Source organism: Myotis nattereri (assembly GCF_964212035.1).
Source record: "Myotis nattereri genome assembly, chromosome: 15".
Taxonomy (NCBI): Eukaryota; Metazoa; Chordata; class Mammalia; order Chiroptera; family Vespertilionidae; genus Myotis; species Myotis nattereri.
In genome coordinates this window covers 42,038,689-42,065,256 of record NC_138090.1, presented here as the reverse complement: position 1 = coordinate 42,065,256, position 26,568 = coordinate 42,038,689, and the positions used below count along the sequence as shown (strand labels likewise).

At 56.2% G+C, this 26,568-nt stretch overlaps 1 protein-coding gene across 9 annotated transcripts in view; it reads right to left on the bottom strand.

The window, feature by feature from the left end:
• POU2F2 (POU class 2 homeobox 2) overlaps positions 1-26,568 on the bottom strand; it is a 74,264-nt gene that overhangs the window by 25,495 nt on the left and 22,201 nt on the right. For 7 of the 9 annotated variants that reach the window (XM_081108134.1, XM_081108141.1, XM_081108142.1 and 4 more), the window contains exon 1: positions 7,868-7,942. The exons of the other annotated variants lie outside the window; for them this stretch is intronic. In XM_081108134.1, coding sequence (XP_080964260.1) covers positions 7,868-7,880 — 13 coding nt within the window. In that variant the 5' untranslated portion in view covers positions 7,881-7,942. Of the gene's footprint in view, positions 1-7,867; positions 7,943-26,568 lie in introns of those variants that run through there. 9 annotated transcript variants of the gene reach the window in all.

The following is a 26,568-nucleotide window of genomic DNA, read 5'->3' as shown; positions in this document are numbered from 1 at the left end:
GGAAGGAGGCTCTGAGGGGGTGTCACCTCCCCAAAAGCAGTGAGACAGTAGAGATTGGACACCAGCCTCCGTGGCTCCAGGGTTCCTGCTTTTAAAAAATATGTTTTTATTGATTTCAGAGAGGAAGGGAGAGGGAGAGGTGACAGAAACATCGATGATGAGAGAGAATTATTGATAGGCTGCCTCCTGCAGCCCCACACTGGGGATCGAGCCTTTGACGGGGGGTGGGGGCGGGCATGTGCCCCGACCAGAAATTGAACCATGACTTGGTTCATGGGTCGATGCTCAACCACTGAGTCACGCCAGCCGGGCAGGGTTCCTGCTTTTAATCAGGGCTGCTGCAGGCTAATGAACCCCAGCCCTGACTTCCACCCACCTCACCTCCAACAGTCACCCCACCCAATCTCACCCTGACACTGACTCCAGACCAATCCTTCCTGGTTCTAGACCCTCCCTCACCCCCTCACCCCAAATCTGGGCTTCTGCCTGACCCGTTCTCAATCCCCTTACCCAACCTGGACCCCAACTCCCATCTAAAGAGTCCAAGACCTTCATTTGGACTCGATTCCCAAATTGGCCTCAGACCGTACTCATGATCCTGACTCAGACCCAAATGTGTCTCCCACAGCCACTCCAAAACCCACCGTGATCCCTCCCCATCGAAGGAGCTGTCCAACTCCAGTGTGCTCGGCACCGATATTTCAAGAAGGCCGGCTGAAGAGAGAGCAGGGACACCCTCAGCAACTGAGAAGTCCAGGAATTCTGCAACTGAAGATTACTCGACACAAAACGTCACTCGGGTGTAATATTCCTGATTAAAAAGCCAGGCCACACCCTGCTGGTGGGAGTGTAAACCAATACGAGCACAAGTCAGGGCAGCTAAGAGGTGGCCCCTCCTACAACTCCGCACGTCCACTCCCGGCCTCCCGGCCACCGATGGCCACAGGTGCACGTGTTCCCAGCAGCCCTTCAGGAAAGGCCCTGAACTGGAAAGAACTCCAGGGCAGTGGTCCTCAACCTTGGCTGCACATTAGAATCACCTGGGAATCTTTTTAAACTCCTGATGCAGATAAGGCCCAGAAATCAGGATTTTAAAAAGATTCCCAGCTGATTCTAATGTGCAGCCAAGGTCGAGAACCACTGCTCCAGGGCCTGTCAACAGGGGAACGGGTCAACAAACTGCGTCTGTCCACACAGGAAATACACCGCAGCAGGGAAAGCGCACGCTCCTGCATCTCAGACCGCCGGATCTCACAGACCTGACGCCGAGGGGAGGACGCCGGACACAAAAGCGGACAGTAGGACTCCAGTTACCCGAAGCTCAGAAAGGGGCGAGATGATATCCGATGATCAAGGTCAGGAGGGTGGGTACCTTTGCGGGGTGTGGCCGGGAAAGGGCATGAGGAAGGCTGAAGGGGCTGGAAAGGGTCCGCGTCGTGACCTGTGGGAGCTGACGTGAGTTTGTACACACGTGGAAGTTCTTCAGGCTGTACCCTTAAAACCTGGGCACTTTCCTATGAGTATGTTATGTTTTCACAAAAAAAGAAAACATTTCAAAACCAAAAAAAGAAAAAAGAATAAGCCAGCACATAGGCCTATTAAAGGTGTAGGCTGGTGAGGTTGGGGTGGGCAACGGGTGCCCAGGACGGTATGGGAGCTCGGGCCCTGGGCACTGGGGACAGGGCACCGAGTGGCTAACATCCTGAGACATAGGAGGGCACAAAGGGAGCTGTGGTGAGGTCCTGCTTCTCAGCCCTTGGCCCTGCTCCGAGCAACAGCTAACCCTCAGGCAGCCCTAAATTCCACCCCTCCTAGCATCCCTGACACCCCTGCCCAGCCCAGTCCCCTCCCTCCAGCCAGTGTCCACAGCGCCCCAGGGAGATCCCACATCCAGCGCTTCCTGGCGCTGAACCCTCCCCTGGCTCCCCATCTCCCCCAAGAGCCCAGGCTCCTTGGCCTGGCATTGGGGTGTGGCCCTGCCACCCTCCACTGCCATCTCTAACCACTCATGCATCATGCTCTTCCACCACACTAGGCACTCCTTCTGCTTGGGCTTCTGCTTCATGGGGAGTCCAGACCTTGCAGGTTCTCGGCTACCCGCCTGGCCGGTGGATGCCTCTCCTGCCACCACCCCGGGCAGCCTCTGACCTCGCCTCCACCCCAGAGAGTCTGTGCTCATCCTTGGCCTCTGCTACGGGTTACGTTGTGTCCCCCAACATTCATATGTCGAAGCCCTAACCCCCAGAACCACAGAATGTGACTGTATGTGGAGAGAGGCCTCAGAAGAAACCAGCCTTGTTAACATCTTGACCTTGGACTTCTAGCTTCCAGAATTTTTTAAAAAATATATGTTTTTATTGATTTCAGAGAGACGAAGGGAGAGGGAGAGAGGGATAGGAACATCAATGATGAGAATCACTGATAGGCTGCCTCCTGCACACCCCACACTGGGGATCGAGCCCACAACCCCTGACGGAGAATCAAACCGTGACCTCCTGGTTCATGGGTCAGTGCTCAACCACTGAGCCACACCGGCCTAGTAGCATCTAGAACAGCAGTTCTCAACCTGTGGGTGGCGACCCCTTTGGGGGTCAAACGACCCTTTCACAGGGGTCACCTAAGACCATCGGAAAACACATATATAATTACATATTGTTTTTGTGATTAATCACTGTGCTTTAATTATGTTCCATTTGTAACAATGAAATTGGGGGTCACCACAACATGAGGAACTGTATTAAAGGGTTGCGGCATTAGGAAGGTTGAGAGCCACTGGTCTAGAATTTTGAGAAAATTAATTTCTGTTGTTTAAGTCACCCAGTTGTGCTATGTGTTATAGCAGCCCCAGCAAACTAATACCGCCTCCCAGGCTGTGCCTTCCCATTGTCCGAGCCCCGAGCTCACAGGGCTGTGGCCACCTGTGTCCCAGTCCTTTCCCGCCAGACCAGGATGCAGAGTTAGGTCTGACTCATCACTGGCATCATCCACCGAGAAAAACAGATTATAAATGCTTGCTGATGTCCCTCCCTGCAGCTCTGTCTCTTACTTGTCCCTGCCTCTGTCCTCCTGTCTCTGCCATTTAACCAAATTTCCTGAGACCTTGTCATGAGCTGGTCCCTCTGCCTGGAACACTGTCTACCTGGCGACCTCCTACTCATCCCTCAGGACCCAGCACAAGTTCCATCCTCTATGAAGTCACCACTCCCGATGCCCCCAGATAGCTCTCCCCTGCTCCCTCCGTCCTGACCCAGCATCTCTTTATCACTGTCCTAGAGGCTGTAGCCACTTGGGCCCCAGTATGTCTCCCCCATCAGACTAGGACCCCCTCAAGGACAGTTCTGTCTTTTTTTTTTTCCCGGGCAGATGGCAACACCCAGGCATCCCACAGAGTAGGCTTGTCACCTTAGGGGTAACTTTTTTAAAAAATATATATTTTATTGATTTTTTACAGAGAGGAAGGGAGAGAGATAGTTAGAAACATCGATGAGAGAGAAACATCGATCAGCTGCCTCCTGCACACCCTCTACTGGGGATGTGCCCGCAACCCAGGTACATGCCCTTGACCGGAATCGAACCTGGGACCTTTCAGTCCGCAAGCCGACATTCTATCCACTGAGCCAAACCGGTTTCGGCTAGGGGGTAACCTTTACCCGCTCAAAAATTCATCTCACATTAGCAGTGAGGATTCGGGCGTCACCCCAAACCGTTAATTTTTTGAGGGGGGACATGTCTGTCTTATCTTGGGGTGCCTGACACCGCCCAGCATAGGATACATGGGTCCAATAAACAAGAGTGGCCCCAAACCCTGATCTCCCTCCTCCAGACCTTTCCTCTGCTCTTCTCCCACCCGGGGCGACCCTTTCCTTCTCTAGCAGCAAACTCCTGCTCCCCTTTAAGCCCCCAGCTCACATGTCACCTCCTCTGTGAGGTCGTCCCTGAATCCCCAAGTGTTTAGTGTCGCTCTCATCTGGGATGCCCCTGCCCCTAACATACCCTGACCACCTGGGCAGTGACTCTTAGCCCCAGACTGTGGCCCCAGGCTACAGCCATCGCTGCTCAGGCTGGGACCGTGGCTTTGGAATGAAGACATACATGAAGGATTCTCGGAGGGACCAGGACCCAATCCTGTCCAAACAAGCCCCTGTGTCCCTGCTGCCACCTGACACCTGGACCAAGCAGCTCTAACCTGCACCTTTAGGGCACCCCCTCTGCAGGGATAGTGGCTGAAGGGGCAAAAGCGGTTTGAGGGGGACATTTCCACCACTCTGATTCCTTCGTTGTCCCTAACCCCCCCTCCAGCCCCGCCACACACATACCATGGCATGTAGGCTGGACCAATGGCAAAATGGCCAGTGCTGCCCTTCACCCAGGCCTCGCTGGCTCGTTTCCTCCAAGGACGCATAGGGGCTCCATTTCAACCAGGAACCCAAAGCCAAACGAGGATCTAATGGAGACCGGAGGGCACCGACAAGCCCATCAAGAGGCCACTGAGCTGCCCACCCCACAGGCATTCGGCACCTGGGCCCAGGCAGGGCTGCCCCCGCCCCTCTCTCTTGGCTACAGAAATACTAATGCTATTCCCACACCAGACAAGATTTCACTGGGACAGGGTGCAACCTGAGTATCAGGTTTTTTAAAATATATTTTTATTGATGTCAGAGAGGAAGGGAGAGGGAGAGAGAGATAGAAACATCAATGATGAGAGGGAATCATTGGTGGGCTGCCTCCTGCATGTTCCCTACTGGGGATGGAGCCCACAGCCCCAGGGATGTGCCCTGACCAGGAATCGAACCGTGACCTCCTGGTTCATAGGTTGATGCTGAGTCTCACCGGCTGGGCAGTATCAGATTTTTAAAAGGCCCCTTCCCTGTGATTCTCATGTGCTCCCACCCCTGGAAACTTCTGACGCCCCACTCAAAGCCGCATTTACACAGAAAGTTCGGCTGGTTACTTATGGCCATCCTGCCCTTCTCCCCTCCCAGGCAGTGTGTAACTTTTTAGCCGAAAGGGAAACGCAGTACAGATCCTATGGGCCCCTTGTTTCCCACCATCCTGAGTCAGACCCACCCAGGGTGCCCACACCCCCTGGCCTCGCCCCGAGCGATGGCCCCAGGCCTAGAACTCTGGCTGCCCTCCACTCCTCACCCTCCCTCGCCCCTCCCACCCGACTTTCACTTCTCCTCTGCATTTCCCCCAGCCAGTTTTAGCAGACTTGGGTCAGCTTCTCGTTAGCACTTACCGAAAATGGGGCTAAATATAGAGGGCCCTAGGGCTGCCCCTCACCCCTCCTGGCCCCGCTTGGCCTGTCCCCTGGGTCCCCTGCCTCCACAGCCTGCTTCAATCAAGGCTTGGCCTGGGAGCCCCTTTGGGCTGGGTCGGTGCTGCCGGGAACCTCTGCGGGCCCAGCTGGCCTGGTCCCAGCCTCTCAGGAACCACACCTCACACCCCCACAACCCCACAGCTGTCCCTGGGCAGCCTCAAGGGAGTGGATGCTTCTGAGCTGTCAGGAGGGAGGGATGGAGATACGGGCAGACACAACAAGAGATGTGGCCCCACAGCTGTGCTGACAGCAGGCAAGAGCTGCCACAGCACACACACCAGGCAGGGTCCCAGCCACACACAGAGACCTGCAGCACACACAGGGCGTGCACCGACCCCAGACAGGCATGTGTGCAGACGAAGACGAAGGCCCAGACACAATGGCACGGGCAGAGATGCAAAACACGCCAGACATGAGTGTGCACACCTGCCCCTGCTTACCCGCACGCACACACCGAGACCCATTTGCACAGAAGGTTTGGTTGGTTGTTTAAGGCCATTCCACACTTACGCATCCAGAGTCACTCACCGACAGACAGACACACACTCACATCCAGGTCACTCAGACACACAGACAGACATGCACACACATCCAATCACTCAAATGGGCACACAGACAGACATGTACACACTCACCATTCAGAGTCACTCAGACACACACACACACACACACACACACACACAGTGTTCATACAACTCACACCCCAGAGTCACTCACAGACAGATATACAGATAGATACAGATGTGCACACACTCACACCCCAGAGTCACTCACAGACAGATATACAGATAGATACAGATGTGCACACACTCACACATCCAGAGTCACTCACAGGCAGATGTGCATCCACAGATACTCCCAGGTCACTAAGCTAGACACGCACACACAGACATGCACACACTTACACATCCAGAACCACCTCAGCCTGGGAGATGGCCAGGGTGGACCCCTGAACTTAGTCCACGGATGTGCAGGCAGCATGAGTGATCTGCCCCAGGTCACACAATGTATTGATTCCTGTCAAGGCGGGGGGACGCAGGGCAGGCCTCCCGGGCAGGCCAATTCAGTGAGAAATCCAAGTAAAGGGTCTAACCCAGTGCCTGGCATGTATAGGACCCCCATTCAACCCCATTCAGGGATTAGTCAGTAGGGAGCAAACGGTATGTGTGTGCAGATGCCCTGGACGTCTGTGTCCACAATGTACGTGAACATACATACATGATTGCGCATATGATCACTTCAATAAATAATCACGTGATCCTAAATGGTGTCTTCCTTCCATCTTAATCCCCTCCCCACCTTTTTGCCGTGCTCACAGCCACTAGTCCTTCACATGTCAGCCCAGACATCCCCTCCTCCAGGGAGCCTTCCCTGGCACCCCACAGACCAAACTGGACAAGTCTTCTGGGCCCCCACAGTCCCCTGTGCCTCGGCCTCCCAGCCCTGACTCCCCTTCCCCCTGTGCCTGCTCCACTTCCCGGTGACAGATCTGTCTCTCCCACTGGACGGGGGACTCCAGCGGTACAGAACTGAAGCTGCCTCTCAGTTGTATTTCCAACACCCCGCACAGAACTGCCGAATAAATACATGTTGATGAAGGATCACACACACCGATGCACACAGGATGGCAAGCACCAAAGCAAGGCTCATCCCCACAGACACCCAGGAATGAGACACATACCCACAGTCGTGCCTACTTGGTCACAAATAAAGCAATCACCCAGTGTTCCAGGCACTGTGCTAGGCACTGACGTATATTACCTCCTTTAAGTCTCCCATCGGCACTCTCATGCAGAGATAACTATCATTATGCAGAGAAAGACACATTACACCAAACGAGGCAGCAAACCCACACCCCCTCGTGCAGTACCTGGTGCTCAGTGTGCACTCAGTCAACTGACATGGGGGGGGGGCAGTTACTAAGCACACGAACATATAACATTTCGGGGGTGGTAAGTGCCACGAAGAAAAGACGAAGCGGGGCAAGGGGGCTGAGACGGGCGGGATCAGTTGCCAGCTCAGATGGGAAGGTCAGGGAAGGCCTCCCTGAGGAGGTGACAGCTGAGGCCAGTGAAGTGAAGAAGTGAGCCCAGAGGTCGCTGCTAAGGTGACCCCTCCCGTGGCACACACCACAGCCCGCACTCTCCCTCACACGCGGACACACGGCAATCACACCCTGGAGACTCGCCCGCTACCTCTCACAGGCCGCACACCCTCAAGCCCAGCAACTCGCTCCGCCTTCCCACCCATCTGCAGCCCCGGCTCCTGTCACCCACCCACTGGTCCACAGAAGAGCCCCCCACCAACCCGGCTTGTGTCCCTCCCCGGGAGCCTTGGGGACAGGGCGGCAGAGATGGGGAGAAGAGGTCGGGAGCCCCCAGGTGTCTGCTGTGGAAGGGGAGACGAAAAACGAGCTGGAGGGGGGCCAGGGTGGGAAGGGGAAGCTGCTGAGGGCCAGAGCGAAAGCACAGAGAGCCAAGGAGGAAGGGCAGGGCGGGCCCAGCCCCGCGGAGCTGCCCTAACGCTGCGCAGCGGCGCGGGCCTTACCTGGAGCCCCCATGCTGGAGTGAACCGTGCTGCCCGCCCCGCAGGGCTGGGGGAACAACTGTGTCACCTCCCGCCCTCTCTGGGGGCCAAGTCCTCTCTGCCGGAAGTCACCCCGGGAGGAAACCGCAGGGTCCGCCCCCTTCGGAAGGGAAAATACCCTGCTGGAAGGCCCACCCCTGCAGGCAGCGACCCCAAGTCAAGTCTGTAGGGGAAGTGGGGGTGTGGGGGGGGGCACGGGGCAGGCTGGAAGAGCTGGCTCCCACAGCGGTGCCCCCGCAGGTGCCTGCCACAGCGCCCCAGCCCCGTGCTGCCTCCAGGGCAGATCTGGAATAGGGCGTGTGGGCTGGGAGAGAGGTGGGCCCGTGACAACACCACTAAAAAAAAGGGCTAGAAGCTTTATGGGGGGGGGGGGCGGAGGGTGCAGGGGGAGAAGGCTTTCCCAAAGCCAGGCCCTGCAGCTCACGCTTGACAAGGGTCACCTCTTGCGCGATCACTATTCGCCCCTTTCACAGAAGGAAAGACTGAGGACCTGGGAGCTGGGGTGGCGTCGCAGGAGCGCAGAGCCGAAAAGCACGGCAGGAGGAGGCGTTCGGGTGGGTTTCCAGCCCGGCTGGGGGCGGGGGGAGGGGGGGAGAGGAAGGGGGACCCTGCCGTACACCTGCCCGCAGGTGAGGCGTCCGGGCCTCCACCGAGAGGAAGCGGCGCCCGTGGGCGGCGGCAGTGAAGGCGCAGGTCCCGGCCTTGCCCTGGAGCAGCCAGAAGCCGGCCGGGGGCAAACACGGGCGCTGAGGCCGCTCGGGTGGAGGGCAGCGCGGTCCCGGGCTGCGGGCTGCCCCTTGGCGCCGCGATGCTCCGGGCCAGCTTCCCTCCGCGCCCGCCAGAGGGCGGCCGCGCCCAGCCGATGGGCGGGAGGGCGGGGCCGGCTGCGGGGAAGGGAGCCCCTCCCTCCGCTCCCCTCCCCTCCCCTCCCCGCCCGCCCCTCCTTCGCCCCTGCGCGCACACCTGCGAGGGTCACACAAAGGCGTCGGACTCCCGGGTGCACGGCGGCGCAGACAAAGGCGCGGCCGAGGCGCTGCACGCTCCTCCTCCCGCCCCCCTCGCCTCCCCTTACCCCTACCCCGGTGCCGGGTCCGAGCCGCGGGGCTGCCTGGCTCCTCCAAACAGCCCACCAGCCCTCCGGGCCCTGCCGTACTCACTATGCTAGCCTACGCTGGGGAACCCCCAAAACACACGTGCGCACAATGACGCCTGGACTCACCCTTCCCCCCGCACACATACATTCAAGTATTTCTACACACAGACCCCAGCACCTCACACACACTCACACACACACACACACACACACACACACACACGTGTGCACACGCAGACACAGGAACACTGGGCAGCGGCTCCAACACCAACCCTCCCTGCCCACTCGCCTCTTCAGACACCCCCTTTGCTCCCTCACGTTGACACATGGCACAAGGGCACATCTACACATGTGTGCCAGGCATGCTCCTGGCCGCGTGTGCCCTCTCTCACACCCATGCACACTCACGCAGGCTATAACACACAGGCAGATCTTCACACGTGCCCTTCCGTCTGCATGGGCCCTGAGCACCCAGACACGCCCAGGCAGGCAGGCAGGCCCACCTGATGGGAATGACCAGCAGTGCCTACAGCTGCACACAGAGGGGCAGTTCCCAGCTGTCTACACTCCACACCATCCTGTCCTGTAAATGCCGTTTCACTGAGGAAATCCAGACCACCCAGCATCAACTCAGCTCCAACTCATATCTGCTGCCTCCTGCTCTTGCTCGCTCTCTCTCTCTCTCTCTTTCCCCCCGCCCCCTCTCTTTCCATCTCTCTCTCATACAGAATTTCTATACATGAGGGTCTTCCGGACAGCAGTCCGGTGCCAGTCAGTGGGGTACTGGAACCTTGTCTTAAAGCCCATTTGCCCAGCACACCCTGTTTCAATTTAGGATTTACGTTTTGGGGGATTTGGAAATGAGGGTCATAAGGACACTATGGGGGACCAAACCCCACAAGCCACCCCCATGCTCCACCCCGGACATAGTCACTATCGCCCGTGTGTGGAGTGTGGACGTGACCAGGTGCAGTCCTTTCTGGTGAGCAAGGAGAGAAGCTTCGCTCATTTCCGAGCTGCCCTCCCAGGCCTGCAGCTGAGCACCGAGCAGGGGAAAGGGGAAAGCCGTGGATGGAGGCGCCCCACCCGCTGGCCTCCTGGGTTGGCTCCGCTCTCATGGCCTCGGGCAGACCAGAACTGAGTCCCTGAGGAGCCAGGGGACCTTGAAGGAGAATGGGCGTGAGAGGCCCCCCGCCTGAAGGAGGACAGAGGAGCAGAGCTTGGGGCACACTGGTGGGTAGGCCTGGCAGCCAGGAATGGCGGGCCCGCGCAGGGGATGGTGGCCACCCAGCTGGAAGAGAGGCCTCTAGCTATGTTGAGCAAGACAGGTAGGGCACAGGAGCCGGGGAGCAGCAGGGGCCCCGGGGGGTGCAGGGAGCCTGGGCAGGAGGCTGCGCAGGGAGGCCAGGCTGGGCTCAGGGCTGAGCGGTAATTAAAGGAGACGCAGGGGGCTCCCCAGGGCCAGCGGGGCTGGTAACTGACACGCGGGCCCCATTGCTCCGCTCATATTTCTCACCAGATCGATACGTTTGACTCCCGACAAGACAATAATCGCTTGTACGCGGCCGGCGAGTCGATCAAATACATTATTAGAGCGAGGTCCCCCAGGGGCCTGGCGGGGAGTGTGGGGGGAGCAGTCAGCCCACCGGGGACAGCAGAGCAGGATTCTTCACCCCCGGGGTCCCCAGCCACGGCCTCTTCCTCTCGGCTGCCCCTGGGGACCCTGTCTGCAGCTCCCTTCCCCAGCCTCTTTCTAGATGCTGCTGTGTCTGGCGGCATCTCCACTGAGCTCCTGGCTGTGTCCCCACGCCGCGCTGCATGGGGACTCGAGGGGTCTTTGCGGGTAACTGCTGCCTAATCTGTAGGACGATAGCACGTGGGAGCCCAGAGGCCTCTCCGACCCCCAGCGTGGCAGCAGGTAGAGACTGGGTTTTAGGCCACACTGAGTGGATGGCTGAGCCAGAAGATGAACTGAGATTCATTCATTGACAACAACCTCCCTTTGCATCTCTGCACATTGGCCTTCAGCGAAGCCCAGACCAGGGCAGCCTTTGGGGTGGGGTGGGGGCGGGGTGGGTGGGGCGGAGAGGAGAGGCAGGGAAAGCTGGCTTAGGGGCCTAAACACATGGGAAAATAGGATGAGGGGGGCAGACAGACACTCAGACAAAGGGATGTCTGGCTGGTCCTGCTACATGGCCATGCCATCCTCCAATGGGCTCCAATACTTTCAAATCAAACCCCGCCTGGCCCGCCCTGGGCACTGCTTGCCCACTTCTTCCCACCTTGCTGGCTTCTGGGCTGGAGCCTTCATTTCCTGCCTACACACCTGCTTCGCCTTGGGCCTGCCCTCAGAGCTGCTTCTCCAGTGGTCCTAAGGCAAGGCAAGGTCAAGCTGTATCCACCCCGTGTTCTGCTTAGGAGCACCCAGCATCCAGGGACTTAAAATATTTCAGCAGCGGCATCACTGTCTAGTCCGTGCTAATTGAGCCAATACATTATTTCTAATCTTCATGACAATCTCAGGAGGCAAGGTCTGTGATCATCCCCTTTCTACTGACGAATTGGAGCTCAGAAAGGTGAAGTCACTTGCCTCATGTCACACAGCATGTGAGTGGGGGAGCAGGATTCAAGCCAGACCTGTCCTCGCAGCTTGCCCTTTCTCTACTCCAGCATGGGCCTCCATAGAGCTCTGAAATGCTCTCCATCCTCCGGTGGACAGCAGAAAGCCATTCCCTGCCCACTCAGGGACACTGGAATCTCCTCACAGCCCACAGCCCAACCCCCCACTGCCCTTAGAGTCTATTTTTTATACTCAGCAATGCATTGGACTCCTTCTGTTGAAGGAACCCATCAATTCCCCATTTCCTTCCGTTCAAACATTTCCTACGTGCCCCTTAGTGACAAACCCTGGGCTGGAGGCTGAGGACCCAGAGATGAGCTTGAACCTGCCTCAGGAGCTCATGGTCCGAGGGGAAGACTGGAGTTGATGAAATACCCTGATATTCCATCACTGAGCCAGTAAGTATCCAACAAACCCTATTATGTGCCAGGCCATTGCTAAGTTCAGAGAATGCAGTGGTTAAAAGCATAACAGTTATACCCCAGTAGAGCTGAATTTTTTTTTGAAAAAGCAAAACAAAGATGTTTTCTCTTCCCCACATGGCTTACAGTCTTTTGGGGGGGAGGGCAATTTAAAAATGTTATCAAATAAATATGCAATTTCAAGTTGGGAAAAGTGCTTTTAAGAATAGATGGAAGATGGAGGGAACACTTACTCAGCAGCTGGATCACTCATAAGACAAAGAGTGCAGGGAAGAGCATGCAGGCCATAGGAACAGAGGAGGTGATGGCCCTGAGGCAGCAAGCAACATAGCAATCCTATATAATAAAAGCCTAATGTGCAAATTGACCAAACTGCAGAATGACTGGTCACTATGAGGCACACTGACCACCAGGGGCCAGACACTCAATGCAGGAGCTGCCCCCTGGTGGTCAGTGTGCTCCCACAGGGGGAGTTCAGCTCAGCCAGAAGCCGGGCTCACTGGCGAGCGCAGTGGTGGTGGCAGGAGCCTCTCCCACCTCTGTGGCAGTGCCAAGGACCCCGCTAAGGATTCCTCAGGGGATGTCCGCCTGCCAGCTGAGACCCGCTCCCCATGCAGTGGACATCCCCCAAGGGGTCCCAGACTGCGAGAGGGTGCAGGCCGGGCTGAGGGGGACACCCCCCCCCCCCAGTGCACGAATGTCATGCACCGGGCCATTATTTCAATAGGAAAATGGAGGCACAAATGGCTGGACCAGAGTAAACAAGGAGGATGTGGGAGATGAAATGGAGAGGAAGGTGGGACAGCCCACAGTGCCTTGTAGAGTAAGCATTTTGGACTTTACTGTAAGTACAGTGGGATACCACTGAGACTGTTTTAAGCAGGTGAGCGATGTAGTTCTGTGCACATTTCATGGACGATTCCGGCTACTTGGGGGGCTAGTCTGGAGGGGCCAGGGCATGAAGGAGGTCGGCCATGAAGAAATGAATGGGGTCCACATGAGAGCTGGGAACGGGGGGAGGAGGGGTAGAAAAGGAGCAGGTGTCTCCAGAAGCAATTTTGAGAGTGGACACAACAGGACTGGTGACTGGCTGAAGGCGGGGTGTGGGGGGGAAGTGAACAATGAAGGCCAGGATGCCGACGTGCCGTTCCTGCCATAGAAAGATGGGGGAGGAGGATCAAACTCAGATGAGAAAGTTCCCAGCAGGACACCCTGTGTGCCTTGAGGTTGGATGTGAAGCTGTAGGTGAAAGGCTTTTAAGCAGGGAGAGCCTGTGTAAGGAAGATCCATGGGGGACTGCTGTGAGGACAGGCTGGGGGGGGTGGAATCTGCAGGCAAGATGACCAGAGGGGAGGCTGGAACAATGGCTCAGACATCAGGAGAGGAAGGGGCCACGAGGATGCAAATGAGGCTACAAATCCTAGTGAGAGTCCGCAGGACTCTAGTGAGTCTGCACGTGGGTGGCTGTGCAGGGGGCTGGGTGGGCCTGAGGCCATCACCAATGGACAGTGGGAAGGGGATGAGGTTGGGAAGAGACTTGTGTCCGTGCCAAGGGAGAGATCAGGAAGGGGAATCTCAGAATCGGCAAGGTCTGTGCACCAGGAAGCCAGCAGGTGCTTAATAAACGCATTGACACAAACACTTCTTGTGCATCCCCAGCATCACCGCCAATTTCCCAAACCCACCTCGAGTAAGAACAAACTGAGAAGCATTGTGATATGGCTCAAAGAAGATGAAAGTCTGAAGACCAACCAGGTCCTCATTCTGAAACTGACCGTCTGGTGACCGAGGGCCAGCTCCCGTGCTCTCCGGGCCTCCGTTTCCCCACCCGTAAGTGGGAGGTGGAGCTGGAGGAGCACGCTGAGGCTTCTTCCAGCTCTAACGTTCTTCAGCTTGAAAGAAACAAGAACAGGCTAGATGGATTGATGCGTCAACTAGCTGGAGAAGGAATACAGAATTGTGGGCTTAGTCTAAAGACGGCCTGGCTGAGTGCACTCCGGGTTCCACCATCTCCTCACCTTTTGTTAGGGACTTGCATTACCCCCAGTTTAGAGATGAGGAACCTGAGGCCCATGGTCACATAGCTGGCGTGGACCGAGAGACACCAAAGCCTGCAGGCACAGGCTAACTGCCGGGCTGAGCGCCTGGCTCCTCATTTTGATTTGTATGTCTCAGCCTGTAGGTCCTCCAAAAACAGGGTCCTTGGCATCCCTCACCACATACCCACTGGGACCCTGAGCCCTCCCCTGACGAGGCTCTGACCTCAGTCCAGAAGCCTCCACCTGCCCCTGTGCCGCACACTCCCCTTCAGCCCAGACCTCTCACTCACCCAGCACTGACCTCGGGCTCAAGGCCACAGCTGTGGCCTCCGCACAGGGAGCTATCCAGAGGCTGAAATGCACAGGCCCTTGTCCTTGGTCCAGAAGCCCTCCAGCAACTTCCTGCTGCCTCTAGGACAAGCCCAATCCCCTCACCACGGCCTCCAGGCCCTGCAGGACCTTGCGAGAAGCACCACATGTCAGACACACAAGTGTGCCCCCACCCTGGGGCCTTTGACCTTGCTGACCTCTCCCCCCTAGAATTCTGTTTCCCATCTCTTCCCATTCTTCTGATCCTACGGCCTCAAGAGGCCCTCCCTTCATCACTCTCCACTTCCTCACCCAGTTTCATTTTCCTCAAGACAATCTCTGGAACTCAGTGACTGTCAGCGTGGTTTATTGCCCGTTTCCCCTCTAAAATGTAAGCGTTCTGAGAGCAGGTGTCCTCTTCCGTTTTGTTCACTGTGGTGTCCCCAACACCTAAAAACACTGCCGGGCACATGGTGGGTGCTCGAACCCTATTTATCGAGTGAGTGACTCTCCCTCGGCTCCTGTGGCTCACAGAGCGAAGTCCCAAGGCTGGCTCTCCAAGCTCAAGTGGATATGGGCCCTGCCACCCTCTTCACCATGCTGCCCTCAGAGCTCACTTCCTCCTCTGTTCAACGCGGGTTCCCTTACGTGCCTGTCCATTGTGCTTCCTTTGTCACCCAAATTCTGCCCACCTCTGCAGACTCTGCTCAAATATCCCCTCTGGAAGCTTTCTCTGATTTTGCCCCAGGCCAATTAATAGTAATGACCCCATCTTCCCTCAGCTCCAGGCAGCATCCTGGGCTTTAGGACTAATCCTACGGCATTGTAATTACTTCTCAATGAGTCTGTCCCCAAGGGGCAAGGCCTGGGGGCAGGGCAGGGTCTGATGGCCTCCAGGAATGTTTGTTGAATGAGGACTTCTGTCCCACGGACTGTAATTACCTGTACAGGTGTAGATAAGCACTGGCTTGGGAGCCAGACAGATGAGAATTTGGAAACTGGTGCCTCCATTCCCTTGCTGTGTAACCCTGGGCAAGTGACTTCACCTCTCTGAGCCTCAGGCACCTCATCTGTGAAATCCGGGTAGTAACATGGGCTGGACAGACACCTCATTAATATTAAATATAACACTTGCCACCATGCACAAGGAATTCAGAAAGCTCACAAAGTGTTCACCATATCAAGGTTTGAAATAGAGAAAAATCAAACAATCTAGATGCCACAACGGAACAATGGCTAAGTAAATATAGTCATAGTATATGGTCATCAAAGAAAATGACATAGACCTATGGATATGGGCATGGAAAATTTTGTTAGACCTACTGAGAGAAAAGGCAAGTTGTAGAATAATTTATACAACTGAATAGCATTTGTGTAAAACGCACACAAAAACACCACATGTTTTCTTTGGGTGTTGAGGGGCCAGGACTGGGAAAGCAGAGGAGACCCAAAGGGGATTTTAACCTCTGCTGTCATTTTGGTTTTAATAATGAGATTATATTCATTTTTAATTAAAATTAGGATATATTAAATGATTCACAGGTGGCTAACACAAGGAAAGCCCAGAAATGATTACCCCCAAAGAGAGGGCAGTGGTGCTTCCAGCAGGGAGGGAGGCAGGGATGTGTTTGGGAAGGGACACACAGGGTGGGGGCTCCTGGGCACTGGCTGCCTCCTCTATCCCGACCTAAGTAGTGAGCACACAGATGCTCACTGGATAAAGATCGATTAAACTGCACATTTATGACTCACCCACATTACTGTGCTTCCTGTGGGCAGGGATCAATTCATACTTGCTGCAATGTCATCTGCTCCCCACACACCCCCAATTCACTGCCAAGAAGCAGACCTTAATAGAAACCCATATTGGGCAGGGTGCCACCGCTCATGGCTGCAAATGCTCCCGGGACCGAGGCGCTGTCCAAGGTACTCAAGCTAGCTTCAAGACTCCTTATCCCAACCTCCCCGAGACACTGCCATCGCAGCCATCCGAGACCCTGCCAGGTGGCCTGGCCTCTGTCCGCCTCTAAGACATCACCACCTATGGCTTCCTCACTCACTTCCTCCAGGCTGGCTTTTGTTCCTGCAGCCCAAGCCCAAGCTTCACTATGCCTCAGGACCTTTGCTTTTGCTCTCTCCTCCCTCCCATCTTTCCCCAGATGTCCCGTGTGTGTTCCCCCACTGAATCCAGGGTTACACTTACTCGTCCTCTCCACAGAGAAGTCTTTTTTAAAAAAATATATTTTCATCGATTTCAGAGAGGAAGGGAAAGGGAGAGAGGAAAAACATCAAGGATGAGAGAGAATCATTGATCGGCTGCCTCCTGCACGCCCCCTATTGGGGATCGAGCCCACAACCCAAGCATGTGTCCTTAACCGGAATCGAACCTGGGACTCTTCAGTCCGCAGACTGATGCTCTATCCACTGAGCCAAACCAGCTAGGGCCTGAGAAGTCTTTTTGATCACACCACCTGCGTAGCCTCCCCTCTCCTCCTCACTCTGTCCTTTCGCATGCTGCATTTCCTCCCAGCACTGCTCACGGCCTCCAGTCAAGTTCCCACTTGAATGTTCATGCTGGGAGGACAAGGAGCATGTCTGCCCTGTTGGGTTTTAGCCTCCTCTTTCAAAGGGCCTCAGGTGCACAGAACCACACTAATCATAAGCCTTAGCTCACGGCACACTCCCATCGTTGGGCTGGGCAGAGCCCTCTTCCATTCACTTATTTGCTTATTTATTTTATTTATTTTTAATAATGTGTTCACGTGAACCCACTCAGCATTCAGATTGGAACTGTGACAATAGTCATGCTGGCTCCTGTCTGACTTGTTCACTGCTGTATCCCCAGCACCTGCACATGGGGGGCACTCAGGATGTATTTGCTAAAGAAGAAGCCAAGGGACAGTGACCTCCACACCATGCAAAGGTAGCTACCGGGAGCGCCCACCTGGCCTCACAGGAGGTGGATGGGATGGAGAAGGAACCAAAGGCCACGCCCTCTGCTCAGCTCCCCTGTCCTCCCCGGGGCTGCCACCCCCACTCGGCCTGGCTAACGCCTCCTCAGTAGGATTCAGTTCTACACCTTCACAGAAGGCCCACTATGCCTGTCCCTGTGGCAAGATCCAGGGACACAGGGTGTGTCAGCCTTGGCCATGCCCCTGAGGAGCTCTCAAACCACTCTGGCCCCTGCCCATTGACCATTGATTATGCTGAGAGATGAGAGCAGCTCCAGGCCTGCTCTGTGCAGGCACTTGCTCCGTGCTTCCCTTGCATTGTCTCTTGGCATCTTCCCAATTACCCCCCTTTTCAGAGGAACATCCTGAGGTGGGTCAGAGCAGGCAGGTCAATTCCAGAGCTGGGCTTTCCTCACCACCAGGCCTGCTGCCTGAGTTACACTGAACCTACACATTTCTCCCCTCAAAGGCCCACAAGGTCCTGGGCCTTCTGCATTTCTACATAAGCGTCTGAGGACGGGGGAAAGGGTATCAACTTTAGAGTCACCTGATAAGTGGTTAGGTCCCAGCTGCAGGGCTGGAGGTGTGGGCAGGGTGTCACCTGGCCCAGGCATCACATTCATGAAGGACTTCATTAAATGAGACGCGCATTTTGACTACAATTGGGTGCCACTCTCAGACCCCATCACCTGTAGCACACTACAAATTTTTTTTGAAAATCCTGAAATGGTCTCATAAATTTCAGTTAATGTGGCATTTTGTTGTCATGGCTAAGAGTGAAAGTCTGTAATTCCATTTGGTGTTCCTTCATTCTTAGCACACTGGGAGCCTCAAAAATTAGAAGTGGCCTGGGCCTCTCACAGCCTCTATCGAGCCTGCCAAGTCCTTGCTGTGTGACCTTAAGCAAGCCACTCAGCCTCTCTGTGCCTCTTCTTGAACTGTGTGGTCTCTGAGCAGTATCCGCAGATGGCCCTGCATGCAGGAGATGCTCCACACGCATTTACTCAGAGGAGTTTATGAGGCATAGTTCCTGCCATCATGAAAACAATCTCTGAGCTCTGGGCACTTGAAGGAGAGTGAAGGATAAAGGGAAATGGGTATGTTTTTGGTGTGACGTGCATTTACTGAGATGGAGACAAGCTCCTGGAGAAGTTCAGGGACAAAGGATCAACGGTTCTGCTTTAGACAATTAAAGGAGGAACCCTGAACCTATTGGTTAGAAATACTTTCCACGCCTTTTCTCACTGAAGCTTCTCTACGCTGCATAAGAGGACCATTGCCAGCATGCCCATTTTACAGATGAAGAAACTGATGCGCAGCAAAGCTGAATCACTTGCCTGGTGTCACACAGTTGGAAACAGGATTAGCATCCAGGCAGTTGGATTCCAAAATCCATGTTGCCATGCGTGTACTCTGCCTCTGCCCCAGATCCTTGCCACCTCTTCCCTTTGTCTCCGCAGGAAACACTGCCCTTGGACCTGGGCTTGCCATCTGAGACATCCACATGTCCCCCATCCCTGTCCCAGTTATGGCCTCCTGCCAACATGAGCCATTCACTGAGAGTGTCACGCTGGTCACCTGCCTTGAGTCACAGCAATGCTGGGATGCAACTGAGCAGTGTCCCGAGGACCCTGGGAAATACTCCAGACTTACAGAGCGAGGGCCGCTATGAGTGAACCCACTCGCCCCTGCCCCGCCCTGCTCAGAGCTCTCCTACAGGAGTCTCCTACCGAAAGGCGTCTCTGTCCCCTCCTGCAGGACCTCTGTCTGGCAATGAACTTCTCATCCAAAAGCACCTGTCACCTTGAAGTTTGGGTGAAGAGCACCAAATAGGAACCACCCAGGTCTCTGCCTCCCAGGGGCGTCCCTGGCCTCCTAAAGAAAAAGCAGCCTTCAAACCAAGCTCATCCAACCCCAGGCCCTTTGCATGTGCCTTTCCCTCCGCCTAGAACAGTGGTCAGCAAACCGCGGCTCGCGAGCCACATGTGGCTCTTTGGCCCCTTGAGTGTGGTTCTTCCACAAAATACCACGTGTGGGCGTGCACGTACAGTGCGATTGAAACTTCGTGGCCCATGGGCAGAAGTTGATTTTCGGCCTGGGAGAGTCTATTTTGAAGAAGTGGCGTTAGAAGAACTGGGGGGTGTCGGTCGGTCGGTTGGGCCATGAGATACGCAGCGCGGGGGAGGCGTGCGATTCATGCATGAGTTGAGTGAGCCAGTCAGTCAGCAGTCTCATGTGCAGTGGTTAGTGCTAGTTGCGTCCGCAAATCGCGCGCGGGTGACAAAAGTACCTACTCGAAGCACAAAGTTACCTGTATTTTCCCAACCAGCTGCAAATCCTACAGGTATTTTTGTCATCAACTTAAGAATTGTAAATCTTTTGTGTTGGTGGCTTTATTATTATAAAATGAAATATTTTTTTAGGTGCCCTGTTTGGGATGGCTACAAAGAAGAAGCAAAGAAAAACGGAAGACGAAAACCGTGAATTTAAAGTTGAATGTATCTACCTATATAGTTTAAGTTTAAAAAATTTGGCTCTCAAAAGAAATTTCAGTCGTAGTGCTGTTGATATTTGACTCTGTTGACTAATGAGTTTGCCGACCACTGGCCTAGAACACCCTTTACCTGGCTAAATCCTACTCATCTTTCAAAGTTCAGTTTAAATGTCTCGCCCTCTCTCTGTTGGTTCCCTATTCTTATCTCTATTTTAGGGGAATTTATCACAATTTCTGAGTTTGCATTTAATTGGTATTTACACTTAAAGATCCGCATCCCCTTCAGTTTTTCGGCTCCATGAGAGCTGGCTGTGCCCATTTTGTTCACTGCTTATCTCCAGCGCCCGCACAGGCCCGGCACGTGGCAGGTGCTCAGCAGGCATGCGGAGCGCGTCCGTTAAGTGAATCCTTTATGGAGACAAGCACCGAGGCAGAGGACTTGAGTCTTCTGAGCCTCAGTTTCCACTTCTGTAAAATCAATAAAATGATTCCTCCCTTACAGAGTAGTGGTGAGGGTCCAAGCAGACAATGAATATTGACAGTGGTTGGGGAAAAAATGGTCTTCAAATGTAAAAGCTCAAAAGAGCTGGAAGTTGGAGGTCGAGCAAGATTCAGAGAAAGAACAAGAGGGAAGGGCAAGGCCATTTGTCACATAATCTTGTCTGTTGGACATTTTACGTTTCCTCGTTCACAGACTCCCGCGAGATGGCGGCTATGGCCCGGAGAAGGAAACTGAGGCTCCACGAGGAAAACCACCTGCCCACAGTGTCAGCAAGTCGGTGGCAGAGATGGGATTGGACCCCCACCCAGGCAATCACGTTTCCCAGGCACCTCCAAGAAGAATTTCACTCCTAGCAGTGAGCTCTTTTTTAAAAAAAATTAATCCTCACCTGAGGATGTTTTTCCCATTGTGTTTGTTTGTTTGTTTGTTTGTTTGTTTTTTAGAGAGAGAATGAAAGGGAGGGGGAGAGACATAGAGAGAAAGATCGATGTGAGAGAGACACATTGATTGGTTGCCTTCCGCACGTGCCCCAACCTAGACGGGGATCAAGCCTGCAACCCAGGCACATGCCCTTGAGTAGAATCAAACCCAGGACCCTTCAGTCCGCAGGTCGACGCTCTATCCACTGAGCCAAACCGGGTAGGGCTAGCAGTGAGCTCTTGACAAACATTTATGGGTGGACCAATGAAGAGGGCCAACCAGAGTCACTTGGGCCTGAATGGCGTTGTGGCCCTGCCGCTCACTGGCCGGTGACCGTGGGGAGGCCACCTCGCTTCCCTGAGCCTCAGCGTCCCCATCTGCAAGGGAGCAATGATCATGCCTGCCACCTAGGGTGTCGGGGGATTTGGCAAGAGCCCGCAGGCCGAGTGCTTAGCAGGCCGTACGAAGTCCATGAGCAACTGTTAGGATGGTTACCCTTCCGGCAAGGGAACAGAATGAGCCAAGGGGCAGGTGTGGGGGATGATGAGAAACTAGAGAAGAGGAATCAATCAGAGAGGACTCCTCATCTGGGAGCCAGATGGAAAGGGACCCAAGTCTGTGTTTGGTTGTCAAGCCAAGAAGTGGGAAGCTGACCTCCTGCCCCCTCTCTCCACCCTCCACCCTCCACCCTCCACCCTCCAACCCCTCACCTCCTTCCAGCTTCCCTGGGCCTCAGCCAGAACCCCATACACCTCAATCACCTGCCAACCTCCTCTCCATCCCGGTGCCCCACCGGCCCCCTCAGGCGGGCCCTTTTGCTCAGGTCTTGCCCCAGCACATGGCCCAAAGGGATTTTTCTCTCTCCTGTTAGGAAGGCCCTTTACTAATTGCAAAACTATTATCTGAGGGTAGTACTTAAAAATCCCTAATGGAGAAAGGTCAGAGCTGTGTGAGGCACAAGCAAGCACGTGCCATGTGGGTAGGTATGCATGGGTGTACATCACCCTTGGTTGTTTTTACAACTTAAAAAAAATTGATTTTAGAGAGAGGAAGAGAGAGAGAAACATCGATCGGTTGCCTCCCACACGTGCCCCCACCGGGGATCAAACCCACCACCTTTTATTATACAGGATGATGCTCCAACCAACTGAGCCACACCAGCCAGGGCCACCTTTTTAACCCAAATGGCTTCCGCCCACATGCCAGAGGGATCAGACACAGCGCTCCTCACTCCCCTTCCAAACCCAGGTGGCTGTGAGGACTGGGGAGGGAATGTGAGTGCTGAGCCTCTGTAGGGATTTGTTCTCACCCCTGCCCTAAAGCATGGCCCTGGTCAAGTTACTCCCAGGCCCAGCTCCAGACACAATCTGGCATCTGAGGCTTCTCCCGCATCACCATTCCAAGCCGCTAGGAGAAGGTGAGAGGGCAGGCCTGCAGCCTTGAGATGCCACGGCAGTAGAGGTACCTGGATGGAGGAGTGACCATGCTCCCCAGCGGAGGACCCTGCCACCCACTCTGCCCTGGAGCCTGAGAGACTGTGGTCCCTGCAAGGCACAGGTTTCCCACCGGAGAGGCCACAAAGGCCATCTGAGCAGCTCGTTTTCCAGGGGAAAACAGGTTCAGGGCAGGCAAGTGAGTTGAGCAAAGCCACACAGCACACCTGTGGCAGCAGATGGGCTCCAGCCTCCGGACGCTGGGAAGAGAGAAGAGGGGCTTTAGGCCTTGTCTCTGTACTCTCCACTGACATTCCCGGGACCTGGGCCTCTGCTTATTTTCACAGCTGTCGGAGGGGCTGGACCAAGAGAGCCGTGGAATGAGACCGAGGTGTGGGGGGCAGGCAGGTAGGAGAGGTCGGAGGGGAAAGCAAGTAGCAGAGCAGAGAAAGAGGGGTGTAAGGAAAGAATAGCCGGGAACCGTCAGGGAGAGCAGAGAAGAGCGTGGGGTTCTTAAATCCCTGAAGCAGGAGGCAGCAATAAAGGAGAGAGTCCAGTCACCCAGAGAGACAGGCAGAAAGAGACGGGAAAATGGGAGAGACAAAGGGAGGAGAGAAGAGGGGGAGGAAGAGCAATCCAGGTGGGGCACCAGGGTCTCTGTAAATTGCTTCCCAACATCCCCTCCTCCACCAGCAGTCCTGAAGTTTGCGTCTGTCTCTGGCCAGACTGAAATGGGTGGACAAGTGGAAAAGGTGTCCAACCCCAGCCTATCTCTTCCCCCGGTCCCAAGCTGCCTCCCCGAGACAGGGGCCGGAGTTCAGTGTGGAAGGGGGAAGGCAGGCTCCGGAGGACTGTAACTGACCACAGGGCAGGGACCAGAGGGGCCCATCTGCCTTCCCCTACCTGTTCTTGGCCCCAGCCTGCTGCCAATGCCGACACCTTCCCCAACCTGTGGCCATCGTCTCCCTGCCCGCCCACCTAAGCACCCCCCTGTCCACCCCTATACACCCCAAGAACACTCCTCCAGGGCCCACCTTCCTGCTCCCTGCAGATTCGGGGCTGGGGAGGGTACCCCCGGCCTAGCTGGGGAGGGGGCTAGGTGGATTATTGAGGATGTAAGGGACTGCGGCTGACAGGATGAGGAGGAAGAGGAGGGGGTCTTGGTGATGGACGATGCTGATTCTGCGGTGGGGGTGGGGGGGCGGGGGTAGAGGAGGACTGGGGGAGGGGTGGTAGGAAGCGGTTTGAGGGGGGAGCAGGACCAGGCTCACATTTGGCATTCAGGGCAGCTGACAATAAAAATGCTTTATTGCCAAGAAACTGGATCGATCGGGGCTGGAGGGGGCCGGCAGGGGGGACGCGGAGGGCTCCGCGAAGAGGCCAGCAGCCGGGCCTCCGCAGCGACCGGGCCCAGCCGCCCTCCCCCCGGCCCCCCTCCCCGCCTCCTGCCCTTTCTCTCTCCTGCAGCCACCGCTTAGTTCTTATTATATTTTTTCTTATATTTTCCCCCACAGCTTCTCCTGCTCCTGTTATTTTTTTTCTTTTAATTTTTTTTTAAAACTCACTGCACTCCCAATGCCGCAGGCCGGGGGTGGGGGTGGGGGCAGGCATCTGCCAGGCCAGGCCCCTACCCACAGGGCTTCCAGGGCTGCTGGCTCTGAGCAGAGCCCCACTTTGCCTCCACATCCCCCAGTGCAATCAGCTTCCCCCAGGGTCTGCCCCCGTGGGCACCTATCTCCCCCTGCTGCTCAAGAAACACCCGTGAAGCACCCCCCTCTGACGGGCTCAGGGCCCTAGCCAGGCCTGCCTCCCCTCCCCCCTACCTGGCCCAGCTCACTCCCAGAGCCATTTGGCTGATGGTCAGAACTGTCCGTCAAGGGGGCTCTGAGCCCCTGGGGACCCAGATGGGAGGAGGGAAGGGGAGAGGTCAAGGGTCAAGGCACGTCCCCTTTGCTCGGCTCTTTCCCCTCCCCCTTCTTAACAAAGGGAACAGCAGCCCCGACGCTGGGGGTGGGGGGCAGCGGGTACTCAAGGAAGCAGGGAGGAGAGGGGTTGTAGGGATGGCCAAGGGCAGGAGGTGGGGGTGGGGCCCGCCTGCCCCTCCTCTGCCCTCCCTCGGGTCAAGGCTAAGGTGATTCCTCAACCTCTGGGAGGCTGGGCTGGGAGGAGAGGAGGATCTGAACAGACAAAGAACCGGAGCCCGGGGAGTTGGGGGTTGGGGGAACACCTGGGACCCCGCAAGCCCAGCTGAGGGAGGGGCAGCAGGCACCCCTCTGGCGCTGGCCTCACCCTCCCGATCTGCCTCCCATCTGTATCAGTCCCCGTGGATCCCAGAGCTGCACAAAACTTTTGAGCTTGGCCTGGGTGGGAAGGGGGTAGAAGGGAAACTGAGGCTCAGAGAAGGGAGACAGACAGGGCCGGAATCAGCCCCAGGGTTCTCGGCCTGGTCCAGGGGCCTCTCCCTTTTCCTCCGGTCCTACCCTTCCCCACCCAGGTCTGGGGGAGCTTAGATGGGGCAGGCGGTAGACGGTTCTACAGAGAGGGAAGCGGAGGCCGAGGAGAGGGGAAGCTGGGTTTCCTGTCTCAGACACGGGGTCAGGGGAACAGGAGAAAGGAATTTAGGTGTGCTCTGTGTCTAGCACTGGCCTGGCACTGCTTCAAGCTGGAACTTCAAGCTGCAAAGGGCAGGGAGTGGATGTGGGCCGTGCCTCCTGAGCACCAGGCCAGCGATGGCCCGGGAAGAGGGCAGGGCGTTCAGAGAGGTCCTCTCACTTGCCCATGGTCACACGGCAAAGGAGGAGGATTCGTACTGAAGTCTGTCCCGGACTGAACACAGCACTACCTCATGGCTTCACAACTGCCCAGCCCGACTGTGGGGGGCAGAGGGGGCCCGAGGCAGTGAACAGCTGTGAGCCCCACCCACGCCCACAATGGATGAAGAACAGCCAGAAACAAAAAGAAATGGGCAAATCTGTGTTTAAAATCTTTCACAAAAGCGGCTCTCAGGGAGAGGGCCGCGCCAAGAGGAAGAGGGGGAGGGTACAGTGATGGGCCTCTTTTTTGGGGGGGTGGGCCTGCTGGTATATGCCCCCACAGCCTGCCAAGGAGGCCCAGATGGGCCAAGGACTATAGGGGTCCCGCTGCCCTCCCCCAAACCTCCCCTCCCCTCACTCCTTCTCTTTCTCGGCTGGCTATCGACCGGGGCTGTGACATGGTGGATCAATACGGCAGGGATATAAAGCCGGCTGGCTGCCTGCCTGCCTCTGCGTCTCTCTCTCCGCTTGCCTTGCTTCCCTTTCCCGGAGCCGCACCCAGGCCCCCCACCCCCAGGTACCCCTCACTCATGCCTCTGAGGGGCCAGGGTCCACCCTCATCACCACCCCCTACAGCTGGAGAGCATAGGGAAGCTGAGAGCTTGGACAGCCAGGAAGGGGTGAGTATGGGAGTGGGCAGGGAATAGGTGGGGATGGGGGTCACCGTGGCAGGGAAGGGGGCTGGGAGAAATCGAGGGACATCCCCCCGGGGGCCAAAGCAGGGAGCCCCTCAGTTGGGAGCAGCTCAGGGAGGTGGGGCCCTTTGAAGGTATGAGAGAGATAGATCTCTGGGGGTAGGCAGTGAGTACCTGGGGGCTGGGAGACCTTGTCCTGAGCCCCTGGGCAGGGGCAGGCCTTGGGGGTGTCGGCGTGAGCTCGGGTGAGTGGATGCCAGGAACAGTGGGGCCGCCCCCAGGCAGCCGCGTGGCCTCCCCCCAGAGCCTGGCCTGCACGTGTGGGGGTGAGAGGACAGGAGGTTCCGGGGAAAGGGCTGGGCTGTGCCCCGTGTGCTGGGTGGAGTGTGCCCCGTGTGCTGGGTGGCGCGTGCCCTTGAGTCTCGGCTGTGGGACTCGCAGACTCTGTGTCCCCACACGGCTCAGGGACTGTCATGTCTCTGCGACCACCAGCCTGTGGGTGTGTCCCGGGAGCTTGGCGGCTCTGTGTGCACCTCCAGGAGTGGATCCCCCACTCTGGTTGCCCCCAAATGTCTGAATGTGCACCGAGCTCTGTCTGTCCCGGGAGCATCTCAGCGACCCCTGTCCCAGGTAGCGAGGCGGCTGCGCGTTCCTGTGTTCCAGGAAACCGGCGTGTGGGTGTGCTCAGCCCCACCGGGTGTGTCTGTGAGTGTCTGGGGGGGACGTGGCGTGAGAGCCCGTGTGTCTGTGCGTGCGGATCCCGGGCCTGTGTCGGGGGGTGGCTGTGGGTGTGGCCGTCTCTGCACAATCAGAGACTCTGTGTGCTTTCTGTGTGTCTACGTGACTCCCGTGTTTGTGTGACGATGGCCCTGTGTGTCCCCACGAGTGGACTGGAGGCCCTGGGTGTGTTTCCATGCATGTCATGGGGACT